We start from the raw sequence: 26,667 nt of genomic DNA, 5'->3' as shown, positions 1-26,667 counted from the left end.
CCTGTTTTGTTGTTGTTGCTTTTTAATAACCCATGAAGCTGACCACAGGCCTACTGGCAGATCTGAGTATTCTGTAACAATCTAACTGAACAGAGTTTTCGACTATTTTTAGGGGGTAATCTGAGAAAGCAGGCATCATTCATCCATTCTGCTTATTTCTTGGTATTGTATCAAGAGGAAAGACTGTCCAAGGTTCCAGGAATAAAAAGAGGCTCCTAATATCTAAACTCCCCTTCATTTCCCCTTCTATGAACTGTAAAAGGCTTCCAACAGTGTGTAGTATCTATTGCATATGGCTACAGTGACTCAGTGGAACATTACATGTCCCAGCTCATTTAAACACACACTCACAGGTTAGTTCTACTGTTACCATTTTGTAGAGAAGACTCAAAAAAAAAAAAAAAAAAAAAAAAGTCTCCTGGCCAAATTCATCCAGATTAGGGAGTAAAGGAGTTAGAATTTATATATAGGTCTGCATGAATTTACAGGTACTCTTTTCTTTACTAAACCCAATGCTCAACTGGGAGAGTTAGACCTTACTTCAAGAGTTCTATCATTTTCCTTCAGTTATAGAGTGATGACATGGGTAGCTCTTGAGAGGCCCACACCACTGCTTGTCCTGAGAATGTATGATGTCCTTTTTCCTTTGTCTCCCTCCCTCCTCCATCGCTCCCTACTGGTACCTAAATCTAAGTATATACTATTATCTCTTAAAAAAATTCTACAACATTACTTATGCCCCTCCTTTTTAATAATAAAACACTAATTTTGCTTAAAAAGATGCCATGTAGGTAAAACTTAGTAGGACAAATCTTTAACAGACCAAAAGAAATACATTTTAAGACTGTATGAGACAGAGAAAGGACATGGAGAGGTCTGCTTAGCAGACCTTTAAAAACTGTACAGCGAAGGTTTAAAGTTGGGGTTTGAAAAGCAACACCTGCCCTGCTCAGACAGCCTGTCATGTGCACAGTTGACAGTGTGGTAAGGAACTCTTCCCTATATGCTAACCTAGCATAGCATCTGTCACTGCTATGAGTGGCTGATCATAAGAGCTGCTGTAGTCTTTCTTGGCACTATTAAGCAGATGGCAGCGCTAAATCCAAATGATGTTGTACATCTCCCTGGTGGACTCTGTTTTCATACACCACCATTATTCTACAAGTCCTCAGTGATAAATCTCATGTATTCTCAAGAACATTAAACAGTGAACTGACAGTGGCAAATGATTTATTGCCACTAGCCTGCCTTTGCCCCCAGTGTGCTCCCATATACTTGTGGAGGAAAGGCAAAGACTCCGCATGTGAGCACTGTTCAGGTATTCTGTTCATTAACTGCAATGCCCCCAACCTCCTCCACACACATGCTTACAAGAAGAACTAGACAGGGATTTGGTGGGAGCCATGTGACTTCTTTGGGGAACTAAGCCTAAGAACACCATTATTGGCTCTCCTTGTGGCAAGACCCTGGAGACACTGACTCATTTGGCCAAAATTGTGGACAGTTCACTGCATAATTCTGGGCATGACCTTGGGAGTATGTGTGCTACCTGTTCTCCTTGCTTTTAACATGCTAGCCAAACTGCTGGCCTGAAGGAGTCACAATAGGTCATGAAGTTTAATAGTACATATTTACATAACTGTTCTGGAAAGAATGATTTTAACCACAAGAGACTTGGAATAATATTAAGAAACAGATGATATCAGGAGTTAATGGGAACAGTCTAGAGACAGGGAATGAAGTAGAATTGTAGAAACCCACAGTTCTCTCACTTCTAATAACTCTGCCAATACCCAAAAAGTTAAGAGAGATAGACATAAGAACAAGAGAAACAGTGTCAACCTTTAAGAGTAAGTTTCCAAGTTATGTTGCCTATAGGATTAATGGAAAATCCTGGAAGAGAGAGCGTAGTACAGAATGTAGAGTGAATTGATCCAGCTTCGGCTGGTGAGTTGATCGTGAAAACCCAGACAGTGCCAGATGTAAATATTAACCACTAGAGACAAAACTGTCTCTCACTTTGCATGACGCTGTAACCGCACATGCTGCCAACTGGGCACACTGTTCTACCTGTAGGTGTGTCCAGTTACAAAAGCTCCTTTGTGGCTTACAACACTGAGGTGAGGGTTATGGTTGGGAAAGTTAATGGATAGGAGAGGAAAGAAACAAAGGAACAAACTGGTAAGTATTATAACCATATTTAGAAACTTCAGGAAGTAAAAACTAATTGTAAAACTGTTCATGCAAACCATTGAAACTGTATAAATAAAAGACAGCCCAGGCAATCTGGGGCCACTTGTTTGAACAACAGGTGGTCACAATTTCTTCATGGCGCTGACTTCACACATCCATGCCCAGTCATCGAACACATCTGGAGCAAAGCGTGTAGTAGGGGGTTGGTCTTGAACTAGATAGGAATGCAGTCTGAGTGTTCTCAGCAATTCCTTCTAAGAGTAAGGACTGACAGGCAAACCCAATGCTTAGAAGCACCTAACACAGTAACCAACACTTGGTAGGTATGCCACACATTTGACTCTCCCCAACTTCATTAGGAAACGCAGGGAGAAAATCCTTTTCTTTCTTAAGTTAAAGAATTTCCTGACAGAACCTTCGAATTTCTTGGATCATTTTCAATGCAACGAAGGTGCCGTGCTAACTAAACAATGCAATGGTTGAGGAAGCTGACAGCGGCTCTGGGGCCCCTGGGCTGAACGTCAAGTCACTGCTACACTGCTGCAGCCTTGCCAGGGACAAGGGGCCCCATCCTCATCTCTGCTTCCTGGCCACCGGCCAGCACCGCTGCATGTCCACATGCGGTCTACCCTGAAGTCTCTTCACCTCAGGCCAAAGGCAGGGGCCAAAGGAACCCTGAAGTCACAAGCTGCAGGGAACCTCTGCTCACTTCCTGCTGCTTTTCAGACATCTTGTCAGTTTAGCTAGATCCTCTGTACCCCACTACTGGCTGTTGCAAATCTCCCACCCCCAGCCTCTGCTATGTTCAGATTAGAGCTCAGCTTGCCTCCTGCAATGCACAATGCCACTGCCATAGTCCATGAAGCTTCCCTGCTGTCCTCTGGCAAGTGTCATTGATTTCCTTTCCTTTATTAGGTCTGTCACCTGGTTTTCCAGCATTACCTTGCCCCCTGCCCCACTCCTGCTTTTTTTTCTTTTCCCCTATGGAGTTTTCCATTAAAAATCAAGGCATCTATTGGACTGGAGTATTAATTTCGGTTGGGATGTATCTTTTGTCAATGTCTGCTTCAGACTGTGTTTCAATATGTGTTGATAGTTTTTAATGCTCAATTTGATTTCTTAAAAAACAAAAACAAAAAAAAAAACACCTTTGAAGTATTGAGCTATGTAAAGAAAAGCATCTGATGGCCTGGGATGCTGCATGCAGAGGGCCTCACCACTGTAAATAACAACATTTGGCAACAATTTTGTAAAGCATGTTGAACACATTTAATCCTAGACCAAATCATAATTACACAGTGCTCCTGGATGATAACTAGCTGTTATCAATACAAGAGTGTCTGATGTTAAAACAGTCACACCTTGAGTTAAGCAGCAGGTTGGCATTTACAAAGTGAAATTTCTAACTCTTCTCTAAGTTCACAGGTCAGCTCTAGAGATCATACTGTACTATGATGCTAAAGGTGCCGACTGAAACCACCACAAAGTAGACAACAGGCACAGAGGACAGAGCTGCCATTCAAAACTCCACCAGAGCATTCTCAGCTTCTAATAGGTCTACCGATTTGGTAAAGGGGTGATGTGGTGCTTTGCCATGCAGTTTTAAATACAACTTTTTTCTCGGCTGGATAATGATTTTAGAGTCAGACAAAAGCCTGAGCCTGAGTCCCTTTGGTTGTGCATTCCCAGGAAGGTTGTGGAACCTCTCAACCCTCAGATTTCTTAAGTAGAAGAATCCACTGCTCGGGTTACCATGACACTGGAGATGATGCACAAACAACTCACATGATCAATGGCACATTGAGATGCCATCTTTAATTGCTTTTTCAGGAATTTAAAGTATCTTCATGAAAATCTCAGAGATGCTAGAAGATGAAATATGCACTTGGAAGTACTTTCAAAACCTGGGTGCGATGGGAAATTAGTCCATCAGTATGGAATGAATCCTTCAGAGCAAAATGTTGTCGCCTGACTCCCTTGGGGATATGTACACCTTTTGAGATTTTTTTTTTTTTTTTATTGTACTTGTGATTGCTACAAGGGCCAGATATTTCTTGGGCTACTTCACAGTTGCTTAGAAATACAGACTGAAGTGCTATAACTGTCATAAAAGTTGTAGGTAAGATGTCAGATGTAAACTAACTCAACTTCCTGCAGAATGGAAGGGATTACATCTGGGAGCAGGGCTTCCAGGAGGCAAAACAGTGGGATCTATGGAAGCTCAAGTCAGGCCAGGTCAGGGCCGTTCATCATCTGTTCACATTCATCACTATAGCTACTCTGAAGCTGTGTACCCACAGGGACCAATCAATAACTTCCAATGAGTTATTATAATTGCAAATTACAAAAGACCAGTTATATTCCTCTTTCCAGTAACTGTGTTGACAATGCATTAGCTAAATGTGTGAAATTAAATAAACTGCATTGTTTTATACTACAATGTCAGTATTACCATGACTATTACAAAAGCAGGGACAGTCCACTGTACTCTGATTCTAAGACAGGATACTTAAAAATTGAGAGAAAAGAATTAAATGTATAAAACCTCCTGATATGCTTGTTTGTGCAACATAAAGCACCATAAGGGTAATCAGGACTGCGGAGCTTAGAAGTCTTTTCTGAAGAGGGCGCTCCACTCAGCGGACAGTACACATCTTTATACCACCTCTTGTCTTGTTCTGCCACTGCCCATCTTCCCATCACTCTGTTATGGCAAATCTAGACACTGGTGGAGCAGATGGGCGGTCTGGAGCAGGGTCCTCCTGCCCACCCACTGTTGCTTGGCATTACTTGCCCACAGAGTCCTTCTGGATTTATGAATGTAGGCTTCCTACAGTCATCCACCTGTGAAACGAGAAGTAACTTGGAGGTGTGAAAGGAAGGCTGTATTAGCTTTCTCCCCATTGGTCGTCTAGCAGACAACAGTGAATGGTATACTTTCCTCAATCCTCTGGAGGAAAAGCAGTTATCTTTCTTATAAACAGAGGCTTAGAAAGCTTGAATCAACTGCCTGAAAGTATGACTCTGTATGTGTGTGTGTGTGTGGGTGGGTGGGGAGACAGGGACTGCAGACAGTTCTGCCAGAGTCCAAACCTCCTACAGCACAGGTCTCCAAATATTACAGACCATGCACCTGTGTCAGAAAGTGAAAGGATTTTGAACTTGTAACTTGTAACTGCTCTATGTCTATGTATAACATGTGCTAAGGGTAACACATCAAAGCGGAAACTTGAAAACACTAATGTATGAGGTGCTCTCCAATTCTCTACTCAGGTAGTGCAGCCCTAGAGGCAGCCAGTTACACGTAGTGTAGGCGTGCCTAAGAGAAAGAGAATGGCAGCCACAAAGCACTTCAAAGCCCTGCACCATTTATTTGAACAACGTGAATGAATAGTGACATGGCTTTAACGCCATGTCTACTGGAGTGTGATGTGTAAGCTCCAGCCCATCTCAGGGGACAGTGGACACATGTTAGGCTCTCACAGCTCTCATGCTGGTGACTCCAGAGGATGGGGCATTATCAAACTCTGCTCATGATTTCCACTTCTCTAGAAGGATCAAGAAGGAAACCTTGAAGCAACAACCAACCGCAAAGGAAGCACAGAATATGTTTCAGACTTTAAGTATTCATGTATAAAATAAATTCTACAGCAATGCAATGTGTAAAGTAAGACATCCGAGCCTACAGACACGGTGCTACACAGCACTGCAGGTGTTACCCAGTCCTGACCCCGAGGCTGTGTGTTCTCTGACAGCAGAAGCTGGAAGTGCTATTTGCTGCAAGGATCTAATGTTATGCTGTAAGACTCCAGTTCTTAATTTTGCTGTCTTAGCCTGAATATTAAAGATGTGGCTTAAGTGAAGTTCTGTTGATTAAGATAATCCAGATCCGATAAAAATGAGGCTTCAAGACACAATTCTTAAGATATCTGAAAGCGTTAAATACCAGGGGTTTTTAGTGTTTCATGGATTAGGCTTTTAATCTCTGACAAAATACCTGAGAAAACAACCTAAGTGGAGAGCGGCTTGATTTGGCACACTTTCAGAGCTTTTGATCACCAGTGGGGGTAGCCTGTGAGAAGGAGGATTCTACCTCATGGTAGAGGGAAGCAGGGAGCCAGAGAGGGGTCAGGGACAGGATGCTCGCACGGACCAACCCACAGTTACCCATTTCCTCTGGTGAGGCCTCCCACCTCCTAGGGTGTTCAAGGGCCGCACAAGCAGCTGTGGTTCAAGCCTTTAGCATAGGAGCCTTCAAAGGAAAACACTTATCCACACCAGAACGCCAGATATGGAACACAAGTGGCAATTAGTAAAAGCAGCTGAAATCAAAACAAGGGTATGGAAGGAAAGACGAAATTTGGGGCCAAGAGGGCTTTACATATTTGGTGGGCCTTGAGTTGAATTTCAGACAAGCTCTCTGAACCTTATGCAATGATGGCATCTCAAGATTTAGTTTAGCAGAATTTTAGGGGATACTGAGAAGGGAGAGATGGTCTCCATATTGACACTATGTGATACTAGGGATACTCTGCTTTCTATCAGGTTCCTAACTTTGAGACACATGCTGCACATGTATCATAGTTATAGTACCTATGCGATATGGGACAGACTGTATACCCTCCCCCTAAAGTCCTATGCTGAAACCCTGGGCCCTGAAACCCCTAATTATGATTGTGATTGAAGACAGGACCTTTAAAGAGGTGGTTTCATTTGAAATGAAGCTTAAGAATGGGTTCTAATCCCATCTGATTAATGTTCTCCTAAGACAAACTTTGGATACACAAAGACACCAAGGACATACTCACTTAGGAAACACACTGTGAGGATACAGGGGAAAGGTGGCCGCCTGCCAGGCAAAGAGAGGAAGGCCTCAGGTGAAGCAGGAGCTACTGACATGCTGACTTTGAGCCTCAGTTTCAGAACCACAAGAAAACAATATTGTACTATTTTATTACATACTAATATAAAGAAAAAAAACCCAAAACATTTCTTCAGACAACTGTGCAAAACAGCATTCTCATTTTAATTTACTAAAAAGCAGCAGGTCAGATAAGCCTATTCTACGCCATCCAGACCAAGGTTCACTGGCTTCCGTGTCTAGGTTGAACGGTATTTGGCAAGTAATCTAATTGTGTGAAGCAGTCTTCTTCTCCAAGAAGTGTGAGTTTCACATCGCTGGGCTCCTGCTGCACTGCGCACACATTCAACTCTCGTGGGTGTGCTCCTGGGTATGGTCAGCTGTGACACTGAAAACCTCACTTCAGAGAAGGTGGCTGCACTGCTATGTAAGCCGTTTCTTTAGGGAGTATTTCCTGACACTTAGGGTTTATAATTTACAGTGTTGCAGCCTCTTAACTGATGCTGCCCCTAGCTACGCTAAGCATCAGCCCCCAGCTTCTGCACACTATCGGCTGATGAATTTCTCTAAATTCAAGTCTAAACACGCCATTCTTTTGGCTCCCTATTGCTTCCAAGTCTTACGTCTCAGCCCCCAGAGAGACATTCCACCCACGTTACACTATGAGTGCTCCCCACACAAGGTATTTTGCTGTTGTTTGATGTTCCTCGTGCCTGCCTCACCTTGCTATGTGGTCCTTTCCCTGACCGCCATCTGGGGGCTACTCCTTACTACTTATTCTCTCAGATATATCCATAAATTCCAAACTGGAATTTTGTAGTCTCTCCAATGAAAATTTTCAGGCTTCTCAGAATAGCTTACAATTAAGTATTTTTACATTTGATTCCTTACAGCCAGTGAGCTTTCCAATGACAGGCTCTATGTTGACAGTCTTTGGCATCAGACCCTAAGAGCAGTGCCTAGCACTTGACAGACATCCAAGAACCACTGACCCAATGACCGAAGGACTGAAAGGAGTGCTTTCCATTGTGTTTATGCATCACCACATTTAAGTGAAAAGATCACGAGCTTCACCAGCCCAGACCCAACTCTTGCCATTGTCCTTTAGATTGAGACATGAAAGTAATGGCTTAAACGCCAATAAACTCTGATCTTGATTTAGAGTATACGTTAAGTAACTTGCTTTTCATTCTGTTTGCTTACAAGAGACTCACTGTGACATTACTGTCTTATTTGTAAGGGCTTTGAATCTGGCTCTTTAAGGCAGTTCAGGAAACAGAAGATTATCTGGACTGAAGTCTTGCAATGTGTTTGTTTTATGCTCTTACCTATGGTAACTATGCTAGATTGGACTGGTACTCTTGAAAAACCAAAATCAAAACATAAGAAGGCCACTTCCATCCCTTTGAGACATGGCCTCTTGGTGCAGACCCAGCATCCTCCTAGTCCTTTGCTGCTGCTGCCCCTTTCAGACTTTCTTTCTAGGTCATCTCTATACATTTGTGACTCCCACTGACCCACAGAATCACTCTCTCTAGTGGGGACCCACAGATAACCATCCTAGAATGGGACCCAGAATCTCTCTCTAATGTGTAGAAACCACAGGACACACTACCCATCCCACAAAAAGGAGACTAGATATCTACACCAAGAAACAACTCAAACCTCAGAACTCCAGATGCTTAGACCACAGCTCAAAAGACACAAAGATGAACAACCAAGGCAATATGTCGCCTGCAGAAACCAACAGCCATATTACAATAGTAATTTAGCTGACACACAGAGACTCCAAACTAACAAGCACTGTAAAGAAGATTTGAATAGTTCCCTTAGAGAAGACCATGAAAGCACAAACGGCTGAATGAAATGAAGAAAACAATACGAGACATGAAAATAGAATTTAACAAAGAAACAGAATCACCAAAGAAAACCCAGATTGAGATATAGTAGAAATGAAAAGCTCAGGCTGTCAAATGAACATCTCAGGGGCAAGCCTTCACCAACAGAGTATATGACATGGAAGAGAGAATCTCAGGTCTTGAAGACAGGATAGAATGGATAACTCAATAGAAGAAAACATTAAATGCAAAAAAAAAAAAAAATCTACAAACTAAATTTCCAGGAAATCTAGGACACTTTGAAAAGACCAAACTTACACATACTAGAGATACAGGAATAAAAAGAAACCCAGGTCAAAGGCACAGAAAATATTTTCAATAAAAATCACAGAAGAAAATTTTCCCAATCTAAATAAACAGATGCCTTTATCAAGATAAAAGAAACATACAGAACATCAAAAAAGGCAGAAAAGAAAACCCCTCAGTACATACAAAATATACCAAAACATTAAAAGTATAGAACAAAGAAAAGATATTAAAAGTTGCAAGGGAAAAAGACTAAGTCCTATATAAAGGCTGATCTATTAGACTTTTCAAAGGAGACTCAGAGCCAGAAGGGTCTGGATGGATGTTCTGCAACCTTCAGAGACCACAGATTCCAGTCGAGACTATGGTACTCAGCAAAGTTATCAATCACATCAAGGCAGAGAGAAAAAACATTTCACAATAAAAACAAATATAAGGAAATTTTATCCACCATCTCAGCACTTAAAGGCACCCATCTGAAGAGAAGGTTAACTACACCCAAGAGGACATAATAAATAAGCAATCCCATCCCAGAACAGTTAGCTGAAAGAGGGGAAAACCTCACACTGTAACAACAAAATTCCAGGAATCAACAAATAGTATTTATTACTAACTTTCAATTTTAATGGTCTTGATTTCTCAATGAAATGACACAGACTAAAATAATGAATGCAAAACTAGGATCCGTCCTTCTGCTACATCCAAGGAATACACCTTAATATCAAGGTAAATATTGACTCTGTAAAAGTATAAAAAAAGGGTATTCCAAACAAATGGCACCAAGAAGCAAATAGCTACAGCTACTTCAATACCTAGCATACAACACTTCAAATTAAAACTAACCAGGAGAAATAAGGAACGATAGCCCATACTCAAAGGCAAAACATCCTGCAAGGGGAAACTGCAATTCTAAACATTTAGGTAACAGACACAAAAGCAACCAAGTTCGTAAAAGAAACACTACTAAATGTAAAATCAAATATTGACTCTAACACAGTGGCAGTGGGTGACTTTAATAACCTACTCTCTCCAAGACAGTTCATTCAGACAAAAACTAAACAGAGAAATGCTGGAGTTAAATAATGTCATAAATCAAATGGACCTCTCATGAATCTACAGAACATTCCACCCAAATACTAAAGAACATACTTTTTTCTCAGCAGCCCATGAAACTTTCTCCAAAACTGACCACATGTTGGGATAAAAAGCAAGTCTCCACAGATATAAGAACACAGGAAAATGACATATATCATATTTGATGCTACAGATTAAATATAATAATAAAGAATCAGCAGAAAGCATACAAACTCATGGAAGCTGAACAATTCACTACAGAATAAACATTAGGTCAAGAAGAAAATTAATAATGAAAATGAAAACATAACATGCCCAAACCCAAGGGACATAAGGCAGTTCTAAGACACTAGTTCATACCACTAAGTCACTATATTAAAATAACCTGGAGAAATTTCATATCGATAACAACAGCACACTTGAAAGTTCTGCAAAAACAAGAAGAAACAGTACCGAAATGAATAGGTGGGAGGAATAACCAAACTCAGGGCAAAAATCAGTGAAACAGAATCAGACAGACAGACAGACAAAAAAAAACCCACAAAGAATCCATGAAATGAAGTGTTGATACTTTGAAAAAACCCACAGGATTAACAAACCCCTGGCTAGATTAACCAAAAGATGAGAGACAGGATCTAAATTAATAAAACTAGAGATGAAAAGAGGACATTACAAGAGACACTCAGGAAATTCAGAGAATCATAATGATATATTTAAAAATCCAAAATCTACCAAACTGGAAAACCTAAAATAAATGGATAAATTTCTTAATATATATGATCTAGTAAATCAAGTTGAAGAAATAGACAATTATTCTGTGGTGAGTTGTTTAAACAGGCCATAGCCTTTAGTGAAATAGAAGCAATCATTAAAAATCTCCCAACCCAAAGAATCTCAGGGCCAGCTGGATTCACTGCAGAATTCTGCCAGACCTTCAAAGAAGATCACCAATCCTCCTCAAATTAGTCCAAAAAAATAGAATCTAAAGGAACATTTCCTAAATCTTTTTATGAAGCCACTATTATGCAGACAGCTAAACAACACAAAGAACCAACTAAAAGAGAAAAGTATAAACCAGGCTTTCTCATGAACTTAGATGCAAAATTCTCAAAACAAAAAAAACAAAACTTGAAAACAGAATTCAAATACACATCAAAAAGATCATCCACCCTTATTAAGTAGACTTCATCCCAGAGATGCAGGGATGGCTTAACATATGTAAAGTGTTAAATGTAATCCATATACAAAAGAAAGTGAAAGACAAATTCCACATAATCATCTCATTAGATGGAGCAAAGGCCTTTGGAAAATCCAATACCCATTCATGATTAAGTGCCTGAGAGACTAGGAGTATGGTGGCACATCTCAACAGTATCAAGGGAATTTAGAGCAAGCTCACACTGACATCCAGAACTAAGAAAGGCAATGCACTCTCCACACCTATTCCATGAAAGCCTTGAAATGCTAGCTACAGCAGAAAGACAATGGAAGGAAATCAGGAGAATTCAAACAGGAAAGAAAAATGTGAACGTATCTGTTTGCAGATAAAATGATTTTATACATGAAGTCACTAAAAACTTCATCAGGAAACTATTAAAGCTGATAAACACCAAGCAAATTAGGAGGATTCAAAATTAATACACAAGAATCAGTAACCTTTCTATATGTAAATACAAATAGACTAAAAAAGAAATCATGGAAACAGTACATTTTACAGTCGCCTCAAAACAAAACTAAAACTAAAACAAACAAAAAAACTCGGGATAACTGTAACCAATCAAGTGAAAAACTTGTATAATAAAAGTTTTAAGATATTGAAGAAAGAAACTTAGGAAGACATCGAAAGATTGAAATATGTCCCATGCTCACAGATCCACAGGATTAATATAGTGAAATGGCCATGTTATAAAAAGCAATTTACAGTTTCAGTGCAATGCCCATCAAATTTCCAACACAATATTTGACAGCATCAACAACAACAACAACAAAGAAGGGGAAACATAAAAATATTCCAGATAGCTAAAACCATTCTGAATAGTAGCTGGAGGTCTCACTATCCCTGATGTCAAGCTGTACTACAGAGCTATAGTAATAAAAACAGACACACTGAACAATGGAATCAAACTGAAGACTATAGACATCTATGTACACCTGGGTTTTTACACACACACACACACACACACACACAGAGAGAGAGAGAGAGAGAGAGAGAGAGAGAGAGAGAGAGAGAGAGAGAGAGAGAGAGAGAGAGCGCCAAAATACTGGGGGAAAGACAGCATCTTCAGCAAGCGGTACAGGTCAAACTGGATGGCTGCATGTTGAACAATCTTACAAAACTCAACTCCACACAGATCAAAGACCTCAACATAAAACGTGAATCTGATAAAAGGGGAAATGGGGAACAGGCTTAAACTCATCAGCACAGGAAAGGAATGGGACACTGAGCACAGGCTCCAAGACCAACTAATAAATGGGACCTCATGTTGCTGAAGATCTTCTGTGTGGTAAAGGACACAAGCACTCAAGCAAAGCAGCAGACTACAGAATGGGAAAAGATCTTTACCAAATACACATGTGGCACAGGGACAGGAGCTAGAATAGATAAAGAACTTAAAAAAAAAAAGGATCAACAAGGGGTGCAGAACTAAGCAGAGTTCTCAAAAGATGAAAACAAACATCTTAGAAACACTTAAAAATGTTCAATATCCTTAGCTACCATTGAAATTCAAATCAAAACTACTTTGAAATTTACTTTTATCCCAGTCAGAATGGCCAAGATCAATAAAACCAATGACAGCTCATCCCGGGAAAATGCAGAATAAGGGGAACACTCATCCATTGCTGGTGAGACTGGAAGTTTGTCCAGCTGCTATGGAAATCAATGTGGCAGCTCCTAGGAAGGTAGGAATGGATCTCCCTCAAGATCCAGTTATACAATTCTTGAGCATGAACCCAAGGCCTCTACATCTTAGCTCATCCATGTTCATAATAGCCAGAGACAGGAAAATAGCCTGACATGAATAATGAAAATGTGGTATATTGATACAATGGAATATTATCCAACTGCTTTGAAAAATAAAATTATGAAATTTGGGGATAAATGGAGAAAAAAAATTATCCTGAGTGAGGTAACCAAGATCTAAAAAGACAAATAAATATTGCCTGTTTTTTCTCATATGTGAATTTTGTTTTAACTTTAGACATGTGTTTCAAACTAAATAACCACAGAGGTTAGGTAGCTAGTAAAGGAGGTAAGTATGCAGAAGGCAAGGGGATCTAGTGTTATAAAAGGAGCGAAAGTAGAAGCTAGACGAGAGGATTAAATTGGAAGGGGGTGTGAGGGTAGGCCAACGGAGGGAATACAAGGTGGGACAATTAACAAATGGCCAAGTGGAAACTTAATAGAGCAGAAGCTTCCTAAAATATATACATATATGAAAGGAATCAAAGAGTAATAGAAGTAATAGAAGAGACAATGACCCAACTACACATCTTATAGTTTCATGTGAAACATCCAATATCAAGAATGAGGTACATCTTCCCAGCATCAGAGTTTATAGAGTAAGAGTATATAGTAAGAGAACCCATGCATTCACTCACAGCTTGAGTGGCAGGTATCACATCCACTAATGTTCTTGGACACTCCATCACTACAGACACAGAGCCTGTGTTTAGGCTTTGCCGTCACTGCAGGACCAGTATTTGGTGTATACAATTTTTTTGGCAGGAAAGGATCTCATCAGGATGGCATGGTTACATTTACAAAAACTGAAACTGCTGGGAGACAGGTGCATCATGCTAAGAAGGCAGAGTGTTCTGTGAACAGCAAGCCAAGCTCTGACATTACTATTCTCCAGAATGGCAGGATGTTCACTGTTCCTATGGCATTTGGTGCCCTTAGGATTGAACGGCTACCCACTTTGAGGATATCACCCTTCCTTAGGATGATATTAAACACTTGGGGCAAATTTTCAGAGTAGATAACATTAAACGTAGTTCTCAAGTCCAGGTGCTTTAGCATGATAGTTTCCAAGGGTGTTAATACATGGTACTGGGAAGGGCAGATTCCACTTCTCCAGTTAGAAGAAACAACAAACAACAAGTCAGTTCAGCCCCATTAGCTGACAGTCACACCTCCCTGTGGAGGGGTCCTGTGTCAAGCTCATGTATAGCCTGGCAGTGAGGGGTGACTCTTACCTTTGGGCTGGGGTGCTGTAGCTGTTGTCATAGGAGTCATAACTCTGTTCATCGTATGCAGTACCGTACCCATCATCATAGTCCTGAAATACACCACAAGGAGGGACATTGAGAAGATGTGCTGGAAAGAAGGAACACTGTGTTTCCAGTCCCTGCATGACACCAGCTGATGCTCACTGAGTCTAACCACAGTGTGAGGAGAAGTGCACTTGTGGCTTCAGTCCAATGGCCAGAGCGAGAAGCTCCTAACGTTCTCTCAAAAAAGCAAGCACGTGCTGGAAACTATAGCTAAGATCGCCATGGTCAAGATTCAGAAAATGAAGCATAGAGCTGCAGAGAGCCAAAGATTATTTATTTAAAAACAAACACACAAACAAAGAAAGCATGGCTAAATCTTGGTAAGAACCCTTTAGTAATGGTTCCCTGTGATCCGTCTTCATCTGCTCTGACTTGGCTCTCCTTAGTACAGCAGGCTCACTCCCTGTGGCTTAGCTGATGAGAATAATTAGAGCCACTTGTTTAAGATTTTAGCTGCTTGAGATTGTGGAAAATACTGGGTGAATGGGTTAATTGATCAGCATTAAAAAAATATTCCTGGGAACCTGGAGGGAGGTGCCCACCTCAGTGCTACATCTCATGACTCAGAAAAGACCACAGGCCCAGAGATGTTTCTTTTGACGGACCCTGAGATCCAGCATGGGGGAAGAATGGGCTTCTAATGCTGAGTTATGTGCATGCAGGCTAGGAGTACGACTATACATAAGCACACTCCCTGTAGAAGCCAGGCATTGAAGTTAATGCAGAGGAGATGAAAGTGGCCACACCTGACGCACACAGACTTCACACAATTTGTTTTGAATAGTCGGAAATATAAAATAAAAACAAATAAATCCTGGAAGAATATGACTCCTAGAGTCAACGATTAATTAATATATTGTTGTCTAGTTTAAAACAAGAAATTGAGACATGTGAAAAACCCACACAAATATGGTCTCTCTATAAGAAAAACAGCTGATAATAAAAATCCTCTCTGGGGAAATTGAGACATTGAATCTTCTAGGCAAAGAATTTAAACCAACATCTTGAACATATCCAAGGAACTTAAACTGTTATGATCAAGTAGAGCCTCAGTATATCACCTCACCAAATAGAGACTATCAGTATGCAGAGAATCCAAGGTAAGTGCTTGGCTTGAAAACGAGTAATTAAAGCAGAAACTTCAGTGGTCTCATCAGCAGAAACACTAGAAAGAAGTCACTGAACTTGAAGATAAACATGCTGAGAATATAGGATGGAAAAAAAAAAAAAGAACACATTAGAGACCTGTGAACAACACCAAATGAATGAGGAGAAAAATATTCAGAGAAACAACTCATTCAAAACTTTCCCAATTTGATGAAAAACTTTACATACCCAAGAAGCTTAACATTTCCAAACAGTAAAACCTCAGAGACCCATAACTGTAAATGCCAGAAAGGACACAGGAGCATCCTGACTGTAACAGCAAGGACAGTGCCTTGAAGACAGAGAGAACCCAGATTCCAGACACAAAAGAAGCTTAGACAAGAAGAGTGGACTATGGTGAGTGACTATTGAACATCGTGAGCGGCACTGGGTACAGTACTTTATAGCCAAAGAAATGCTCCTTCAAAAATAAAGGAGGAATTACTACTTAGCAGATAAAAATGGAAAACTTTCTAGCAGTAGATACACTTTTTAGGAAAACAAAGGGACCCCTTCAGAGAATTGAGAAACATCAGTTACTTGAAGGTACATGAAAAACTTCCTATTCAGGTAAACATAAAGGACAAACTTTATTTTTATATATAAATAATACTATGTCTACAGAGCAATACATCCAATAAGAGCAAAACACACCTGCAGGACAGTGACTCAAATAAAGAAGTCCATATATCTGATGAATAATTTACACTATCCAAAGCAATACACCACTCACAGGCACACAGAAAAAGAAAGTCAGAAATTACCATTCAAATTTAAATGCAATTCACTTTTTAATTACAACTCACTGGGGACTTTTCAATGAATAATGCTGGCACACCTGCAGATGGACCCATACATAACAAGATAAAATTGAATGACAACCTCACATCATATGCAAACACCAACACAACATGCATCATATCTGTATGTGAACAGGTAAAGAACTCTGAGAACAGAAACTAAGCGTGAATAACTATACAGTTTCATGACCTTGGATCAGTGATTTCTTTGATAAGCTAGCAAAAGCACAGAGCTGTGGAATATGGAAAAAATCAAAGATTTTAATTTTCAAATGACACTATTTAAAAGAAATGAAAAGATAATGCACTGTATGGGAGAAAATATTCACAAATAATACATATGATTTGGTTCACTCTCCAGAATAGATAAAGAATTTTTATAACTCAGCCAGGAAAAGACAGTAACTACAAGAGAAAAGCCACCCTTTTCATTCTTTGGGGTACACACGTTCTCCATGTTGATTAATTAATTTTGAGACAGAGCTCTATGTACACCAGGCTGGCTTCAGACTCACAAGAGACCCTCCTGCCTCTGCCTCTCATTGTTATTTCTAAAGGGCTGTGAACTTCAAAATAGTCGAGAAAAGCAATGTTTGCCGGGCTGTGGTGGCGCATGCCTTTAATCCCAGCACTTGGGAGGCAGAGGCAGGCAGATCTCTGTGAGTTCGAGGCCAGCCTGGACTACAGTGAGTTCCAGGAAAGGCTCAAAGCTACACAGAGAAACCCTGTCTCAAAAAACTAAAAAAACAAACAAACAAACAAGAAAAGCAATGTTTTTGTAAAATGGAATCAGACATGTTACACACTGGTATTTAGGCCACAAAAGTATTGTATCTTGTCCTATAGCTCGCTCTAAGTTTTCGGGTTAATTACACAGTGGCTTTGGATCTACTGGTATTTTTAAAATGTTTAAATGGTCCATAAATAACATCTTAGAACATCAGGAAATTCAGTGATTTCAAATATGTACACAGCCCCTGGAAGCAGGCAAATGTACCATATCTGGTCAAAGAAATGTGAGTATCAGTATCCAGGATGCACAATCTCTAACTCAGTGCAGTTTATTCACATATCAGAATCTCTTTATAGATTTATGCAAATCCTCAGACTATATAGAAGGGATCATAAAGTACAAATACATGTCCAGCATATGAAGAACTTCATGAGGACCCTGACATAAGCATTCTCAAGTGGTACCCCACAATTCCACATTGGCACATTTTTCCTGGAGTTTAAATAAAACTCAAAAAGGTGAAGAATGTCAAAAGCTACTATGTGTAAAGGAGAGTCACATAATAGGCTCGAAAGTGATCACCTCATAGTCCTAAAATATTTTACTTTTACTCATGCTTGTTGGTGTGTATGTATGGGACAATGAATGCAGATACCCATGGAGGCCGAAGAAGGCATCAAAATTCCCGGGAGCCTAGTTACAGGTACACAGGCAACTAAAGGCTGCCTGAAGTGAGTTTGGGGAACAGAATTCCAGTCCATTCCAAAAGCAGTACTTGTTCTTAACTGCTGAACTTTCCAGTCCTGGTATTTTTAAATTAAAAAGAAATAGATACAATAGTTGGACATATTTTGCAGGTATAGTTTTATTTAAGAAAATCAAACTGCTAACTATCTTGACTTGGGTCATTATGTATTCACTTTTAAAAAGCATTTACAGACTCACTTTATTTGACTTAAAAAAAACAGTTATCTAAATAGAAGGTTTCAAAAGCTTTCGATTTTATAAAACAAGTATCAGCATAAATGGATACTACCAACTTGCAGGAATAAGTCTTATGTAAATTATATATGATTGCCTATATAGTTGAATGTTTTGTCACAAAGGAAGAAATGAATACAAAATGTGACAGAGTCATATAAAAGGAATAAAATTGTAACACAAAAAGCAAGCCACAGTGTTCTTCAGAGTTAAAGGTAAAGTACTAACTTTGCTATGATCTTTCAATGGTCAATTCAAAGTGGTCATAAAACAAATTCTGAGATGATTTTCATTAACAGAGCAGTAGCAAACACAGTAACATAAATTGTGACCAACTACTAAGCTAAAAGCTGGCACTAACTAATAACAGGAACATTTCTAATCTTTAAACTTTTCATGTATCATCTAATCTGACTCCAGGACTGTAGTAAACACCAAGGATAGAGATCTTGCTATGTCTAATGAGTATGCAGACATACAACAGAGTGGGGCAGAGATAACTGACAGTCAGAGACCCTTATAACTCATCATGTCAAAGGTAAGCACCAAGGTGAGACAGTCCAGATCAACTGAGACAAGCAAAGGAAGTTTAGTGTGAAGTCAGAGAAAAACTAGTCTTTCCTTTTCAAAGAAAGGTCTTAATTATTCCAAATGAACTGAAGGTGTAAAGCAAGAGAGGAACGGAACTTTTGCATCAGGGGAGGCTGAGAGCTGGAATGAACACTGTACAACATGAGTAGCGGGATGATGAGGAAATGCCAGGAACGTTACCCTGGAGGACCAATTAAGGAATGGACATCTGGATTTGGAGTGACACGACTCCCTTTGTTGTAGAAATTCCTAGCTGGCAATCCTGCAGAATAGAAAGGGTCATCTGTAAAGCCCGATGTGCAAGGAAGTCATTGTGGGGTACTCACAACTTGGAAAACACACAGGTGACAGCTTCTTTAGCAACATGTTAGATGTCTGTAAACAAAGTGTAGTTCAAGTGCTGTGGATATCGCTCTGTGTAAATAAAGTTCTGATTGGCCAGTGGCCAGGCAGGAAGTATAGGCGGGATAAGAGAGTAGAGAATTCTGGGAAGTAGAAGACTGGAGGGAGACACCGCCAGCCGCCGCCATGAAAAGCAACATGTAAAGACACTGGTAAGCCACAAGACATGTGGTAAAGTATAGACTAACAGAAATGGGTTAATTTAAGATAGAAGAAGCAGATAACAAGAAGCCTGCCACGGCCATACAGTTTCTAAACAATGTAAGTTTCTGTGTGCTTTCTTGGTTGGGTCTGAGCGACTATGGGACTGGCGGGTAAGAGAGATTTGTCCTGACTGGGCCAGGCAGGAAAATCTAACTACATTCAAGTAAAGAGTTCTGACATATGTTTAAGATTATAAATGACTAAACTTCAAAATTTTAACTACAATGCTATGCAGTGCACTACTTTATTCCTATATAATTTAACATACAATTGAACAGATGAATGAGGCAGCACAGAAAAGATGTTGAGATTTTGGTTGGGTCACACATCTAAGCTACTCAATCTTGTAGGACTTGAGACAGGAGTTCACCACACTTCACCAGCACAGCCAATACATTAGAAATTTCTTTACACTGGAGATCTTTGTGTTACTTCTCACACTTCCACATCATCTCTTAAACGTGATTCTCTTTTATGACATGACACTCATCCACTTGTCTGCCTCACTTCTGTGCCACCAGTGTCGAAACCTATCCAGCTCACCAGGTGTGTCTCCACTGTCTCTGCCCGTGCTGCCACTTGCCCTAATCAGCTTTCTAGGCTAAAGTTCAAATGAGTGGCTTCAATTCTGTTACAAAATTTCAACCAGAAAAAAATAGCCCACTGTGTCTGTACAATGTCAGTATTTACCCTAATGTGCATGGCTCTGTAACTGCTCCCCTGTGATGACTTGCTTTGTACTTCAATTATAGTATGAACTGAGGTTGTCTTAAAAGCTTCCTTCAGACCAGCCATAGCCATACATAATGAGGACTCAACAATGCTCACTGTTCTGCCAGACATTCGGTAAAAACAAGACAATCTTGTTTGTTTCTCTCACCTCGTCCTGAGCTTTTCTCAGCTTCTTCACAGTTCTAGGTGTTTCTAAAATGACAATAAATGCCTTAACTGGGTGGCAGAAATGTATTTCAAGCCAAATATTTAATTATCTGGAAGTATCTTGGGAGCCCCTTCATGTTATCTTGAGGCATGCACAGGCCGTCCTTGGACATCCTTGCACTTCTATATTAGTTCTGCTGTAGTTCTGTCCAGCCAGAGAATCTGTTTGTATGTCCTCAATCTCTCTCTCTCACAGCCTCCCTGTGCATTCTGACATGAAGCCTGGGGTCTATCTGGCATTATTAAGTTCATAAAAACCTTCCGAAGTTTTCAGATCCTTTGGACAAATGGACAAAGCAGGGAATCTGCATTTGGCTCTATAGTGCATCTACATCTAAACATTCTCCTAGAAGTACTAGCTGAAATGCAAACCTAGGCTTGTGCTTCCTGACTTCTCTGTTTCTTGGCTCATACAGACACAGACCAAGTGGGCACCTGTGTAGGCTCAAGAAGTAGTTCTGCTTCTCACTGGTGGTGCCTCTACACGTGTTCTCTCCTCTGGCACCCTCTTGGATAACAAATGTTAGCCTGAAAACAGAACTATCATTTTTGAGCTATCATAATTGATAACTTACATATATTTGGCACCTATAATTATTTCTTTGACTCCTTCCATGCTTTCCAGTCTAGAGGGTGCCTATGAGTTAGGACCAGTCTCTACTCTTCTCCACTTCCTGATCCTCCCTTTCTCTGTACCACCCCCATCTTCATGCACAAGTATCATTATACTTTGTTCTCTTTGGTATCCCACAGCCCTCCCCTACATCACCTACCTGGTTCCTTTTCTTCTCCCAGTTAGTCATTATGTTAAGCAAAATGAGTCAGATTCAGGAGGAGACAAATACTGTATATTTTCTCTTACAAGTGAAAGGTAGATTTAAAATTATATGTGTGTGCATATAAGTCTATCTTTATATGTGTGTGCACAGGGCAGAGAACTAGAGGGAGATCATGAGAAAGAAGGAAGAAGCCCTACAGGAAGTGACATAGAGGTGATAACTAAGTGCATGGGGAAGACAGAGGGAGCAGGGGACAAACCAGGGCATGGTCTCTTATCACATAGAGCAGGAAATGTAGCAACATCTGTTGAGTGATTGAACAAAAGAACGAATTCATGACCAACTCACAGGAAATACAGTCAATGTTTCCTTGAGATGAATGCACGTCAAGGTAACACTACAGAAGAAAGCAAGCACAGGACTTATTAAAATGTTGAAAATCTTGTTTTCATATTGCATTTACACCCTTTTTGGCAAGCACTCAGATTCCTATTCTCTGCCTTGAGCAAATGACCACCTTTGGAAGTCTATTCTATTTCTGAAAGCTAGAATGATGTTATTGAAAACTGGGCAAATGCATACAGAGCTTGTTTTTTCATCAAGCATATACCTGCAGGTTCAGCTTAGACACAGCTCTGGGACAAGGAACCCCTAGGTGACAAGAGACTGCAGCAAGGGACATGTGCTCTGTCTGACACAGGTGGAGATGCTTCCTGTACCACTCCCACGGTGGCACATGTCCAGATAACCAGAACACTATTGCGTTAAAGCCATCTTCAAGGACAGAGGAAATAGCATGGCCCACTAGTTTTATTTCTGTCACAAGTAAAATCAAGCATAATATTTAAACCCAGGGAAACCATTTTAAATTGAGAGAATTTAAAAGAGTGATTAAAAAAATATTGCTTCAGTGTGGCATCCTTTTAAAGGGAGATAATTATATTATGAATACTTCATTTTAACTAGGGTGACAACTGGCCATTTTGCGATGTGAGGAGTTTCCATACAGATACAGTGTGAAAAGCTTCAGCAGATTTAAGGCTTACAATGATTATGTTGAGTTTATAAAACAAATAATAAAGACTTTTACAAATTTGTTTTAGCTAGTACTTTGGGAAACAATATCCTTGGCAATGGAGCTTCAATGGTATCTTTAATGACAATGGACATATGATCTGAGTGGTTTTGTAAGTGAAGACACAGGCTGCAGAACTACTAACCCTAAATAAAAGCCTTCCCACATCAAATATGACATATGCATCCCTGGTGTGTCATGGGGAGCCACTCACCTTGTGGCTATAAGAGCCTCACTAGGTTGCTCTGACCAGGCTTTGGGAATGTGACAGCCACATTCCGAATTCACCCATGGCACTGGATGTGGTGCATACCCGCGGGGATCTCACTAACCTCTAGTACCTCAACTTGGTAATCTGCAGAGTGGGAATCAAAACACAGCTCCCACTATTTTCAATGATGGTGTAAGATTAACCAAGAAAAAGAGGTAGGTGAAAGAGTTTGGCCCAGTACTTTTCAAACTCATTCAAAGCCCTATCCTTTTAACTCTAGGACTACTGAGTCAAAGAAAAATCAAAGCTATCCAAGTATGACTTCCGTAGAAGAAGATAAACTCTGAAAACCTTGCCCAAGATGCAAGGTCTGCAATTTCTACTCTGCAAATGCTATGCCGTAACTAAAGAACTGAACGCCAAGATTAACTGTGACTCTGTACAGATCCCGATACAGCCTTTCGAGACATGCATGTCAGTCACTAATAGAATGTCTCCCACTCATGTTGTACCTAACAGAAATAGAAGTACATTGGTTGGATTTTCTAAGGTACTCAAAACACAGAACAGAGAAATAGTGAGATAGTTAAATTAGAAATCTTACAAGCAAGGGAAAGATAAAACTGTAAGTAGGAAAAATTTCAATGTTAAACTAGAATAGTCCAATGACAGGAAAGAGGGGAAACCATTTCACTGAGTGTGTACTACTGTGCCATCATGCCAAGGCCCCACTGTTGGTAACAGGGTCTCACTACATAGCTCAGGCTGCCCTCATGCTTGTGATCCTCCTGCCTCAGCCTCTCCACTGCAGTTACGTGTATGTACCACTAAGTTGGGTATGCTAACATTCCTCTACTGATTGTGAACATACATGATATGCCTAGAACTGTTGGAAAACTTAGTGAACAGAATCAAACACCTCTGCCACCATGGAGTTGAGATTCTTGCATTAAAGAAGGCAACTGTCTTGGCTCCCATGGGAGAACTACAGTCTGGACTCTAATTCAAAGTCTACTAGCCACTTCACCATGGCATGCTGGAACTTCTATCCTTCTAAGCTCGGATTTCTTTAAAGATCCCATCAGCCTCTCTGCTACACTCTTTAGGATTTGACATGAGTCCATAGCTGTCTCTCTCAAACAGGGTTCCAGAGGATGTGATGCCGGATATCCTAAGGTACCAACTAGACGTAAAATCAGCTGTGCTCCTGTGCATCTGGACTGATACTCGTCATGGAGCACCTTTGAGACAGTTGAGGAAATAATCACACCGATAATTATATTCTGTGATTTAAAGGATAAAGTGATAGCTGAGAAAAGGATACTACAAGAGAAAATCAGCCACAGTACAAGCCTACTGTCCAAGACCTTCGTTTTTCTCTAGGCTGGTGAATGAGTAACTAACTCTTCTTCCCCACATCTTTCTTTCTCTTTTGCTTTTTCACTTTTTATGGATTCAACTGTCCTTCTTTGCTTGCTGTTTCTGTTTCACCTTTTGTACTTACAGCAACATGGCCAGGGAGCAGATTCTTGCTAAGACCCAGTACTTATTTCTGGCTCTGTCTACCAGTGTGCAAGCAACCTCCCAAGAACAAGAGCTTAATTCCTTTTCCCAGTGCCTGCCACTAAGTGGGCACCCGAGGAATACTTTCGGAAGGAATCCATGGCTGCCAGAGAAGTACATGGATCGGCTCATTCTTCCAAGTGTACTTCCATCTGGTTAATGACTGGCCAAGAGGTATGCCCAGTGATGTGAGCTCTACAGAGACAGGGAAAAGGCTGCTGGTCCACCAACACAGGGGCTGAGCTGAAAGCACCCAGCTCACAGTTCTGTTAGAACTTTCCTTGGGTAGTTTTCAAAGTTCACAGGAGAACAACTCAGATCACTACCCAGTCCTAGAGATGATCACTGAGAAACCCTCAGATCACTATCCAGTCCTACACCTTGATCACTGAGAACCCCTCAGATCACTACCCAGTCCTACAGATGATCACTGAGAAACCCTCAGATCACTACCCAGTCCTAGAGATGATCACTGAGAACCCCTCAGATCACTACCCAGTCCTAGAGATGATCACTGAGAACCCCTTAAATCACTATCCAGTCCTAGAGATGACCACTGAGAACCCCTCAGATCACTACCCAGTCCTAGAGATGATCACTGAGAACCTCAGATCACTACCCAGTCCTACAGATGATCACTGAGAACCTCAGATCACTACCCAGTCCTACAGATGACCACTGAGAACCTCAGATCACTATCCAGTCCTACAGATGATCACTGAGAACCCCTCAGATCACTACCCAGTCCTACAGATGATCACTGAGAACCTCAGATCACTACCCAGTCCTACAGATGATCACTGAGAACCTCAGATCACTACCCAGTCCTACAGATGACCACTGAGAACCTCAGATCACTATCCAGTCCTACAGATGATCACTGAGAACCCCTCAGATCACTACCCAGTCCTACAGATGATCACTGAGAACCTCAGATCACTACCCAGTCCTATAGATGATCACTGAGAACCTCAGATCACTACCCAGTCATACAGATGATCACTGAGAACCTCAGATCACTACCCAGTCATACAGATGATCACTGAGAACCCCCCAGATCACTATGCAGTCCTACAGATGATCACTGAGAACCTCAGATCACTATCCAGTCCTACAGATGATCACTGAGAACCTCAGATCACTATCCAGTCCTACAGATGATCACTGAGAACCCCTCAGATCACTATGCAGTCCTCAGATTGAAGGACGATAGGCTGTTCTGTTTCAGACGACAATATCAGGTCTATCTGTTAGATTCTCTTAATTCACAAGATGATAAAATCTTTGAACTTTCTATTCAAGAGCAAAGTGAGTCATAAAGCAAAAATCCTAAGAACTCAGCTTAGAGACTGGCGTTGTGGGAGCTCAGGAGTAAAGAGCACCCAGATCAAGAAATGGAATGCAACGGTTCCTAGAACAACTTTCATGTCGTTCTGCAATTGCTATCTGTTCCCCAAACCACCACCATGATTTTCAACACAACCTGAGAGTTTTAGCTGCTTCTGAGTTTTATGCAAATAGAGTCAAAATAGCTACTATTTTGGGCCATCTTTCTTTCATTCAGTCTGATGTTTGTGGGATTCATTCACACTGCTGTACATAGCAATGACTGGTGTCCATGTCTCCCCCCCACCCCTTCAAAATACTGTTCTGTATGATCTAGCTGAAGGTTCTTTAGTGATTCCACCTGGGTGGGCAGTCTTCAGATTGCTTTTGCCTGTGGGTTTCCCACTGAGCTTCCTGATGTACTCACTGGTGTATTGATTCTGGGAGCCACTCAGACTTACCATGAGGTCCTGGGAGGGGAGAAGGACAGTGCTGTAACTAGTGTAGAAACTTTTTCCAAAGTACACGGATAGATTTGTACTCCCACAGCAGTGCAGGGCACTCCTATTATGCTGAATCCCAGCTAAAACCTGAAACCACTTTTCCCTGTTTGCACTGGTTGGTATGACTTGTATTGGTGTTCTTCCTGAAAAATGAGGCTCCACTGATAAATGTAATTAGACTTCTGAGTCAATAACAACAGAAGTACCTAGGTGTTGCATTAAGTGGCAGATACAACCTGAGTCTTTTCCATATGACGATCTAACTAATCTTCATAACATCCCCAGGTATTAAATGTTACTATTTCTATTTGTAGATGAGGGACTGAGGCAGAGCAAAGAGTTAATCCAGCTGGCTGTGTTTCCTGCTTTGCCACCCTGTCTACTCCTGAGCCTTTCATGAGCTATCACCAGCTTGGGGATGTAGGTGCATTTTATTTTTTTAAATATTCACATTCAAGTGCAATAGCTCTAAAGTATCTTTTACCCACATGCTGTCATATACCTGACACTCTATTTCTCTAAAAATAAACTACATAGCATAAAAACACCTCTATGAGGATAAAGATGGTGACAAACCTCAACAGTGTCACACTGCCACCAAACTCCTACTAGTCTGTGGAACGCGCCCTTCTCTGTGTTTGGGAATCTCCAGAGAAATCCCTTCTGGCTACCTCAGGCAACCCCACCTCAATGCTACCAGTTCCCTACCTGAGGGTAATGCTATTTCCTCTAGAAACCTTCTGTCTTTGGTCTTCTTTCATATTCTTTGCACACAAGTTAGTTATGAATATTGTTATCTGGAAAGTCAACTGTGTTTTGTCAAGAAATCAAACACTGAGTCTTTCCTAAACACTGAGCCCTGATGAT

At 40.7% G+C, this 26,667-nt stretch overlaps 1 protein-coding gene across 3 annotated transcripts in view; it reads right to left on the bottom strand.

Moving 5' to 3' along the window:
- Khdrbs3 (KH RNA binding domain containing, signal transduction associated 3) overlaps positions 1–26,667 on the bottom strand; it is a 166,019-nt gene that overhangs the window by 32,229 nt on the left and 107,123 nt on the right. For all 3 annotated transcript variants that reach the window (XR_004946803.1, XM_036208763.1, XM_036208764.1), the window contains exon 7: positions 14,470–14,552. Coding sequence is in view for 2 of the 3 variants with exons in the window: in XM_036208763.1 (XP_036064656.1) it covers positions 14,470–14,552 (83 nt within the window). In the remaining variant the exon portion in view is untranslated. The remainder of the gene's footprint in view (positions 1–14,469; positions 14,553–26,667) is intronic.

The sequence above is a fragment of the Onychomys torridus genome, chromosome 16, assembly GCF_903995425.1.
Source record: "Onychomys torridus chromosome 16, mOncTor1.1, whole genome shotgun sequence".
Taxonomy (NCBI): domain Eukaryota; kingdom Metazoa; phylum Chordata; class Mammalia; order Rodentia; family Cricetidae; genus Onychomys; species Onychomys torridus.
The sequence above is the reverse complement of the archived record's forward strand: the minus strand, read 5'-3'. Positions and strand labels throughout refer to the sequence as shown.